Below are 10,939 nucleotides of genomic sequence, written 5' to 3' on the forward strand. Positions count from 1 at the left end.
AAGTCGCAAAAAAAGACAAGAAACTGGATCAGACCAGAAAACTAATAATAACGTAATAACCTGTAAATAATGACAATTCAAGAACTATCTCTGTTTTAGTGTAAAAAACTTAAATTAAATGAAAATATTTACATTTATCAAACTATCCTTTCACAAAAAAATGTGAATAACCTGAACAAATATGAACAATATGAAATGTCTGAAGACAAACAAGTGTAATTTTAACAATATTCTGCCTGTTAATAAATATTTAGTGTATTTGTAGATCCACTGTGGTCTGTAAGTTAAAATGCACATGTGTAAATAATAAACTGAGGCAAAATATTGTTAAAATTGCACAAAATAATCACTAATATTAACAAAAATTTAATGGAATTAGGAACAAAATGAATAAAAATGAACAAAACTCTATAAATGAACAAAATAAGCAACAAAATGAATATGAATTAAATCAAGAAATGACATAATTATTAGTATGAACAAAAAGGAACACAAGTAACACAATGGTAACAAAAAAAAAAACAGGAAAAACTGGACATAATTTAACAAAAAATTAATAAAATAATCAATCACAAAAAATGAATACAAGACTCAATAAATTAAGAGAAGAAGTAACAAAATTAACATAAATTAACAAAAAATAACACAATCACCAGAATGAACAATTTAAGTAACAAAATGAGGGAAAATTGGCAAAAACTGCACAGAAATGAAGACATTTCAGGTTCTTTGTGTTTGTTCAATTTTTTTTAAAGGATAGTTTGTAAATGTAAACATTTTCATCACGCAATTAGACTTTTTTTCTGTTCTTATTGTTGTGGTCTGATCCAGTTCAGGTCATATGGGTCTGGATGTGGAACCTGAACTACATGAAACCTCTGTCCTCCAGCGGACACGGCGTCCCACCTGCAGGTCCAGTACGGTCCTCTGTGTGTCCTCATCACTCATCGTCATGGGAGATGTCAGCAGGTCGTGGATGGACGTCAGGGACAGAGACGCTCCACTCAGGACGTGGAACAAACCCTCGTCCAGGGTCTGCCTGGACCCTTCCACTGAGTCCTGAAGCACACAGGTCAGACAGTCAGGACACATATGTCCCACATACAGGACACATGTTTAACCCTCTGCTGTCCACGTGAGAATATTATTCACACTCTGCACCTCAGGTTAGAAAAGCTCAGATTATTTTTTCACTATTTGGATTTGGTCAGAATTCAAAAGTTGTTCTTTTTTGGACACTAATTAATGACAATTTCTGTAATTATCATATTAATAATATATTGTCTAGTACGTTTCACAGACTGCTGTTTTAACTGTGTTATAAGAGTGTTTTAACAGGAATATAGGACTATAACTTCCTTCCTTTTCTATTCTCCCTTCCACGGCTTTCTTTCTTTTTTCTTTCTTTTTTTTTTTTCTTTCTGTCTGTCGTCTGTATGCTGTCTGTCTGTCTGTATTTCTTTCTTTTTTCCTACTCTCCCTTCCTCAATCTGTTGTTGTTTGTTCTTTCTTTCTTTCCCTTCACATGAAATTTCTTCTTCTTTCTTTCTTTTTTCTTTCTTTCTACTTCTTCCACACCTCTTTCTTTCTTTCTTTCTTTCTACTCTCGTTCCACACAACCTTCCTCTGTTTGTTGTTTGTGTTTTTCCTACTCCCTTCCACATGACTTTCTTTCTTCTTTCTTTACTTTTTTCTTTATTTTTCTCTTTCTTTTTTTCTTTCTTTAATACTTCCTTCAAACATGAATTTTTCTTTTTTTTTTTCTTTTTCTTTATTTTTCTTTTTCTTTCTTTCTTATTTATTTATTTTTTAATCTCCGTTAACACAAACTATCTGTTGTTTGTTGTTTCTTTCTTTCTTTGTTTTTCTTTCTTTCTTTCTTATTTCTTTCTTTCTTTCTTTACTATCTACCTTCCACATGACCTTTTTTCTTTTTTCTTTCTTTCTTCTTTCTTTCTTTCTTTTTTTTTCTTTCTTTATTCTTTCCATACTCTCCCTTCCAACACAAACATCTCTGTTTGTTTGTTTGTTGTTGTTTGTTTGTTTGTTTGTTTTCTTTTTTCTTTTTTCTTATTTCTTTCTTTCTTTCTTCCTTCACTACTCTCCTTCCACATGAATTTCTTTTCTTTCTTCTGTCTTTCTTCTTTCTTCTTTCTTCTACTCTCCGTTCCACACAACTTCCTCTGTTTGTTTGTTGTTTTTTTTCTTTCATACTATCCCTTCCACATGGCCTTTTTCTTCTTTCTTCTTTTTTCTTTCTTTCTTTACTTCCGTTCACACAAACTTCTATGTTTGTTTTGTTCTTCTTTCTTTCCTACTCTCCCTTCAACATGGCTTTTTTCTTTCTTTCTTTCTTTCTCTTTTTTTTTCTTTCTTTCTTCCTACTCCGTTCCAAAAAACCTTCCTCTGTTTGTTTGTTTCTTTCTTTTTCCTACTCTCACTTCAACATGACATTCTTCTTTCTTTCTTTTTCTTCTTTATTTCTTCTTTCCTACTCTCATCCACATGACCTTTCTTTTTTTTTTCTTTTTTATACTATCCCTTCCACATGACTTTTTCTTTTTTTCTTTCTTTTTTCTTTCTTTCTTTTCTTTTTTCTTTCTTTCTTTTTCTTTCCTACTCCGTTCCACACAACCTTCCTCTGTTGTTTGTTTTTGTTTGTTTCTTCTTTCTTTCTTTCTTTTTTTCCTTTCTTTCTTTCTTTCTTTCTTTCTTCCTACTCTCCCTTCCACATGACCTTTCTTTCTTTCTTTCTTTTTTCTTTCTTTCTTTCTTTCTTTCTTTCTTTCTTTCTTTCTTTCTTTCTTTCTTTCTTTCTTTCTTTCTTTCTTTCTTTCTTTCTTTCCTACTCTCCCTTCCACACAACATTCCTCTGTTTGTTTGTTTGTTTGTTTGTTTCTTTCTTTCTTTCTTTCCTTCCTTCCTACTCTCCCTTCCACACAACCTTCTTCTGTTTGTTTGTTTGTTTGTTTGTTTTCTTGTTTCTTTGTTTCTTTGTTTCTTTCTTTCCTACTCTCCCTTCCACATCACCTCTTTCTTTCTTTCTTTCTTTCTTTCTTTCTTTCTTTCTTTCTTTCTTCCTTCTCTGTTTTTCTCTTCCTTAGGATTTTACTATGATTTTAAATGTTCTTCCTCAAAATTTCTAAAGTATTTTCCTGCTCTGACTGTAAATGGTACTTTTCTTCCACATCTAACCATCCACTTTCTTCAATCTCACTGAGGAAGAAAATTTACCTTTTAAACTTTAAGAAAATATTGATGTTTTTATCTCAAATCATCATGAACAGGACATCCTGACAAGTTTTACCCATGATGTGTCCCAAATATTTTCATTCATATAGTTTATAAACATCAATATTTCCTAAAGTTTAATGGAAGATTTAGAGGTAGAATATTTAAAATCAGTCAGGGATAAAAAAAAAAAAAAAAAAAAAAACAAGATCAATGTTGAGAGAAATTAAGTCAAAACCATCTCTGAGGCATTTTGGAAGCAAAAATAACAATTTAACCTAATATACCAGACCTATGTTACAAGTGTAATAATCATCAGGGTTCATTATATCACTGTTTGTGGAAATGTGATGAGATTCAAAAATTCTGGAATTCTGTGTTGAAATATGTTTCCCAGATTACATCTTGTCCGATACCTGTGTGTCCTAAATTATGTATACTGGGCATTTATCCTGTAAACTGCCCTTTATCTGCTAAAGAAAGAAAAATGGTTGATTTATGTTTATTACAAGCTAAGCGGTATATCGCTTTGTGTTGGAAAAATATTGGTCGCCCCTCTTTTGACTTCTGGTTAAACAATTTAACCTCAAGTTTGGCTCTTGAGAAAGTGACGTATATGGTTAAAAAGAGAACTTCAGAATTTTATAACATTTGGAAGATGTTTTTGGATTTAATTAAGAGTGGTGATAATGAAGGGGTAGTGAGTAAGTGACAAATTGGGACATTTTGTTTGATGTGGGAATGTACATGTATAGTATTATTTCAACTTTATACCTAAGTTTTATTTATTATGTTATTTAATCAGCTGTTTCTATATAATGCTGTCAGATTAATGTTTATCACATCTTTTTGAGATTTACTTTCATTTTATGTATTTATTTTGCTTTATTTATATATATTTATTTTCATTTATTCATTTATTTATTTATATATTTATTTTTTCACTGCCATGTTCAAGATGTTCATGATGTTTAAAGTTTTGTATGAATGAAAAATAATAAATAAATGTTTATTAAAAAAAAACAAAAAAACAATTTAAACCAAACTAACCAATGCAATGATATTTATCCCATAATATAAAACTATATTCTGACATTAGTCATTATTGTTTTGTATCCCAGAGTCCTGTTAGAAAAGAAACACCTGAATCCAACATGTCCACATATTTTGTCCATGTAGTGGATATGTATAGGTTTACTGGTGTGTGTGTGTGTGTGTGTGTGTGTGTGCGTGTGTGGTTGTTACCTGGTTGTGTATGGGTTTAATAGGTTTATTTTTACATGTGGTCATTACCTGGTTGAGTTGTGAGCAGCTGAGTCCCAGCTCCCTCAGGTGGTCGTTGAGGTTCTGCAGTTCTTTCAGGGTTTGCGTGTCAATCATGCGTCCTGCTGTTCCATCACTACGCCTCCGAGAAGCGTCTGTCACCTTCAGAAAGACAGAATCACACACCGAGAAGAAGACGGACGAAGAGAAAAGGAAACTAGGAGACGACTCTTATCAAACCCTGCAGGAGATCCCATAACACGAAGACACAACACAGTCCCTCCTGCTCAGAGGAGGTGATAATCAGGCGTAGCGTGAGCTCCACTTTGACTCTTTTCCTGGATTTGAAAAGTGATAATCAAGTACTTCAGCTCCGAGGATGAAGTCTAACCTGAGAGGAAGGAAGCAGCCACGTCTCCTCCAAAAACAGAATCCGACTGTGAAGGAGATCCCACTTCATCTGAACAGAGCCCCGGTCCACAGCAGGAGCAGCGGGAGACGGCCTGCAGGAGACGAGGAGACAGGAGACGAGGAGACAGGAGATGAGGAGACAGGAGACGAGGAGACAGGAGATGAGGACACAAGGAGAGGAGGAGAGGAGGTGACAAGGAGATGAGGAGACAGGAGATGAGGAGACAGGAGACGAGGAGACAGGAGATGAGGACACAAGGAGAGGAGGAGAGGAGGAGAGGAGGAGACAAGGAGATGAGGAGACAGGAGATGAGGAGACAGGAGACGAGGAGACAGGAGATGAGGACACAAGGAGAGGAGGAGACAAGGAGATGAGGAAACAGGAGATGTGGAGACAGGAGACGAGGAGACGAGGAGACAGGAGATGAGGAGACAAGGAGACAGGAGATGAAGACACAAGGAGAGGAGGAGAGGAGGAGACAAGGAGATGAGGAGATAAGGAGATGAGGTGACAGGAGATGAGGACACAAGGAGAGGAGGAGAGGAAGAGACAAGGAGATGAGGAGACAGGAGATGAGGAGACAGGAGACAAGGAGACAGGAGATGAGGAGAGAGGAGATGAGGAGACGAGGAGACAGGACATGAGGAGACAGGAGACAAGGAGATGAGGAGACAGGAGACAAGGAGACAGGAGATGAGGAGACGAGGAGACAGGAGATGAGGAGACAGGAGACAAGGAGATGAGGAGACAGGAGATGAGGAGACGAGGAGAAGGAGATGAGGAGACAGGAGACAAGGAGATGGGGAGACAGGAGATGAGGAGACAGGAGACAAGGAGATGAGGAGACAGGAGATGAGGAGACAGGAGACAAGGAGACAGGAGACGAGGAGATGAGGAGACAGGAGATGAGGAGACGAGGAGACAGGAGATGAGGAGACAGGAGACAAGGAGATGAGGAGACAGGAGATGAGGAGACGAGGAGACAGGAGATGAGGACACAAGGAGAGGAGGAGAGGAGGAGACAAGGAGATGAGGTGACAGAAGATGAGGAGACGAGGAGACAGGAGATGAGGAGATGAGGAGACAGGAGATGAGGAGATGAGGAGACAGGAGATGAGGACACAAGGAGAGGGGGAGAGGAGGAGACAAGGAGATGAGGTGACAGGAGATGAGGAGATGAGGAGACAGGAGATGAGGACACAAGGAGAGGGGGAGAGGAGGAGACAAGGAGATGAGGTGACAGGAGATGAGGAGACGAGGAGACAGGAGATGAGGAGATGAGGAGACAGGAGATGAGGAGATGAGGAGACAGGAGATGAGGACACAAGGAGAGGGGGAGAGGAGGAGACAAGGAGATGAGGTGACAGGAGATGAGGAGATGAGAAGACAGGAGACAAGGAGAAGAGAAATAGAGAGATGGAGAGGCGGGGGAATAAGGAGAGGAGGACACAAGGAGACAAGAAGACAGGAAATGAGGAAATGAGACAGGAAATGGAGAAGAGCAGGTGACGAGACGAGGAGATGAGGAGACAAGGAGAAGAGGAGACAGGAGATGAGGAGATGAGGAGACGAGGAATGAGGACACAAGGAGAGGAGTAGAGGAGGAGACAAGGAGATGTGGAGACAGGAGATGAGGAGATAAGGAGACAGGAGACAAGGAGAAGAGAAATAGAGAGAAGGAGAGGCGGGGATAAGGAGAAAAGGACATAAGGAGACAAGAAGACAGGAAATGAGGAAATGAGGAGACAGGAAATGAAGAGAAGAGGAGGTGAAGAGACAAGGAGACGAGGAGAGAAGGAGATGAGGAGAGAAGGAGACAATGAGACAAGGAGATGAGGAGACAGGAGAGAAGGAGACAGGAGACACGGAGATGAGACAAACTAGACGAAATAATCTCAATAAATGTCCCTTTTTTAATTTATCTAATCATTAAATTAAACAATATTTTTGTTCTTGAACGCATCATGAGCCAATCTGCCTCCTTCTGTTTGGTTTTGTTTCTATTTATGAACTCTGAGCCCTAAAAATCCACCAGAAACAACATTCATGTGTGAGGCGTTACCGTGGCGACGGCTGTTCGTGGTCGTTTGGTTCCAGACTGTGGAGTCGGACTCTGCTTCCCTGTCGAGCGATGGCCTGAGTCAGTCCTCTCTGCTCCGTCAGCTCCTGCTCCAACTCCTGGAAGACAGCCACACAAAAACACAATAATAAATGATCATAAACAATACAAATAATAAAAATAATAAAAACAATACAAACTAGAAAAGCAGACCCCCCCCCCCCCTCCCCGATGTCTGTCTGTCTGTCTGTGTGCAAGATAACTCAAAAAGTAATGGATGGATTTGGATGAAAATTTCAGGAAATGTTGATACTGGCACAAGGAACAAATGATTACATTTTGGTGGTGACTGGGGGTGGGGGGACCACGGGGGCCCACTGACCTGCCTTGGCGGAGGTCTGTGCGCTCTTTTTACCTCCGCCAAGGAGGTTATGTTTTTGCCAGGGTTTGTTTGTTTGTTTGTTTGTCTGTTTGTTTGTCTGTTGTCTGTTTGTTTGTCTGTCCGTTAGTGTGCAACATAACTCAAAAAGTTATGGACAGATTTGGATGAAATTTTCAGGGTTTGTTGGAAATGGGATAAGGAAGAAATGATTACATTTTGGTGGTGATCGGGGGTGGGGGGCCCACGGGGTGGGCCACTGATCTGCCTGGCGGAGGTCTGCGCTCTCCGAGTGCTTCTAGTCTAGAAAAGCACTCGGAGAGCGCAGACCTCCGCCAAGGCAGATCAGTGGGCCCCCGTGGTCCCCCCACTCCCGATCACCACCAAAATTTTATCATTTGTTCCTTGTGCCAGTATCAACATTTCCTGAAATTTTCATCTAAATCCATCCTTAACTTTTTGAGTTATCTTGCACACAGACAGACAGACAGACAGACAGACAAACCAACGCAGGCAAAAACATAACCTCCTTGGCGGAGGTAACAATACAAACAACACATACGTGTGATGTTATGACTGAATGTGATCAGTATCTGTCAGGACAACAGAGGTGGATTTAGACTGGACCTGGACCTGCTGACTGTTTGGATCCACTAGTCTCTGGTCCAGTCCAGATCCTAGTCTTTAGTCCAGTCCTTAATTTCCTGAAGGCTCTGCCCAAGGAATCAATAAAGTTGTTTCTAATCTATTTAGCCCAGTCCTAGTCCTAGTCCGTAGTCCAGTCCAGATCCTGGTCCTAGTCCAGTCCAGTCCAGATCCTGGTCTTAGTCCAGTCCAGATCCTGGTCATTAGTCCAGTCCAGATCCTAGTCTTTAGTCCAGTCCAGACCAGACCAGATCTCTGGTCCAGATTCTGGTCTGTGGTCCAGATCCTGGTCTGTGGTCCAGATCCTGGTCTGTGGTCCAGTTCCTGGTCTGTGGTCCAGACCCTGGTCTGTGGTCTAGTTCCTGGTCTGTGGTCCAGATCCTGGTCTGTGGTCCAGTTCCTGGTCTGTGGTTCAGATCTTGGTCTGTGGTCCAGACCCTGGTCTGTGGTCCAGTACCTTCTGCTGCTGAAGGCTGCTCTGTCGGAGGAGTTTGTTTCTGGGTGATGAGAACATCTCCTGAACGCTGCTGCTGCGCTTCAGCCTCGGTTCTGGTTTAGATCCGGACTTTGGTTTTGGTTCTGGTCCTGACTTTGGTTCTGGTTCTGACTTTGGTTCCAGTTCAGGTTCTGATCTCTGAAGATAAAACCAGGACAGAAACATTTCATTACTGAGGTCAAACTGAAAGACTCAACCTGATCAGGACTTTTCACTTACTACTGTGAATGAGGTATTTTTATGCTTTTGTGTGCATTTTATTTTATTTTATTTTATTTTACTTTATGAAGTGGAACATTATTTTTAAAAAGAACATATCTTTTCAGCATATATTCAATATTCAATATAAAAACATAAATATTTAACTTTAAGAATATTTCTAATTAAAGGTATTTTCATGTGATATTTTAAAACTACTTAACTGTTTATATGAGAATAATCCACGTCCTGCACAACTTTGTAAAAATGGTGAAAAAAATGCAAATAACGTGAACTCAACATATGGACAAACTTTACACAAACTTAATGCTTTCAAAATAAGTTTTTAAAGTCGTTTTGTGTTCCTCGTCCTGATCCACAGCCTGATTATCACCTTTGTCTTTTAATTAACTCCACTTTTTTCGTTCCATATTCATCACGTACGTGCTTCAGGACTGAACAGAAGTCGTTTCATACACTGTGTTTGAAGTTGAATTCTCAGTTTTACGCATGAAAACTTGATCTGGTTTTACCACAGAGGACTAGTTTATCACATCAGGATGAGACTAAACAGAGAAACTGGAACCCACTAATGATCTGCTGTGAATCTGTGACGGTTTGGGTTCAAACCTGTGAATAATTATCAACAAGTAACTTCATCACATGTTACATCCGTGAACCGTAAACCTGTGAACGACATGGAAATTTATGGGAGGAAGGAGACGCAACCAGTGGAGCAGTGATGAGGTCCATTAATTTAAAGTATGGAAACAGATGCAGCATGGGATCATGGGAGTTGGAGTTTTCACCACCAATGTCTGACATGACTCCAGGGATGTTTAATAATGAATTAATGGGTTAAAGTTTTATTCGCATTATGTTCGTTGTTATTTTGTTCTAATAAAAAGCTGCAAATCATGTTAGAAACAATAAGAACAAATGAAACAGGCAAATAACACAAATAAAATCATGTTTATACTTGTTTGATTTGGAATATTGATGGAAAAATGTGATATAATGTGCAGTAAATAATGTAAAGTAATATTTTAAAGTGTGGAAAAGCTACAAGTTACACAATTAAGTGTAGTTTTGACTAATTGTAGAAAGAAACAAAGGTTAAGGGGAAAAAAATAAAAAAAATATTATAATCGATATATGGATATAAGAGAATCCCTTTAAGAGTTATTAATGTAAAAATGACAAAATAAACAAAAACAGCGATAAAATGACTCATTTTATCTTGTTAGATGTAAAAGACACAAAAACACAAAAGAACAAAACAGGGAAAAACACTGTAAAAGATTAAATGTGAAAAAAGTGGAAAAAAACAAATGATGAAACAAGATGAAAATTAAGTAAAACTGATATAAGATGAAAAAAGATAAAATAAGAGGAAAAAAACAGTAGAATGTAAAAGACGGCAAAAGTGACATAAAATTAAACAGTAAGAAAAAAGACGAAACGACATAAAATTAAATAAGAAAAAAAAAATTGAACAGGATGAAAATTATGTTAAAAATCAAGTAAATTGTAAAAGATTAAATATGACAAAAGTGACATAATGGGACAAAAATTACATAAAAGATGCAATAAAACAAAAACACATGCAACAGAATGAAAATGATGTAAAAAAGAAAAAAAACAAAACAAAGGATGAACCTGTAGAGTAAATACAACAAAATAAGACAAAAAATGACAAAACAACATGTAAACACATTCTGATTTAATGCAGATTTTGTGTATTTTTCACCACATTAAATCAGGATAATGACCTATTTCTAAGTACTAGGTGTGAACCCTGATCCCTTAGACCTGGTCCCTGGTCCTGCAGACTTGACCCACCTGGTCCTGAGGGTCTCTGGGCTCCAGGTCTTGTCGGTCCTGGAGCAGCTGCTGGAACGACACCAGACTGGACTTGAGTTGATCCAGTTTGTGGAGGAGCAGCTCGGCCGCCTCCTGTTGGGATCCCACTGGTCCTGGATCCACCTGGTCCTGGTCCTGGTCCTGGTCCTGGTCCTGGTCTGCAGTCTGGGAGAGCCTGGACAGGACCGTCACCTTCTGCTCGATCTCCTGGAACATCTCCTGTTCATCAACACATCAGTATCACTTCATTTGAATAAACCTGTGGATTTTCATTTTCATTTCTTCATTTATGTAGTAATTAATTAATTTTTATTTATTTATTTTCATTTATTCTTTTCTTTATTTAGTTTCATTCATTCATTTATTTATTTTTCATTAATCTATTTATTTATT

The 10,939-nt window shown here is 38.5% G+C and overlaps 1 protein-coding gene across 1 annotated transcript in view; it reads right to left on the reverse strand.

Moving 5' to 3' along the window:
- Positions 1–10,707, reverse strand: part of LOC115413489 (nesprin-2-like) — a 108,983-nt gene extending 98,276 nt beyond the window's left edge. The window contains 6 exon segments of the mRNA XM_030126363.1: positions 907–1,059; positions 4,525–4,656; positions 4,886–4,997; positions 6,969–7,084; positions 8,447–8,623; positions 10,526–10,707. Coding sequence (XP_029982223.1) covers positions 907–1,059; positions 4,525–4,656; positions 4,886–4,997; positions 6,969–7,084; positions 8,447–8,503 — 570 coding nt within the window. The 5' untranslated portion in view covers positions 8,504–8,623; positions 10,526–10,707.
- Positions 10,708–10,939: the final 232 nt, after the last annotated feature.

This window comes from Sphaeramia orbicularis, chromosome 22 (assembly GCF_902148855.1).
Source record: "Sphaeramia orbicularis chromosome 22, fSphaOr1.1, whole genome shotgun sequence".
NCBI lineage: Eukaryota > Metazoa > Chordata > Actinopteri > Kurtiformes > Apogonidae > Sphaeramia > Sphaeramia orbicularis.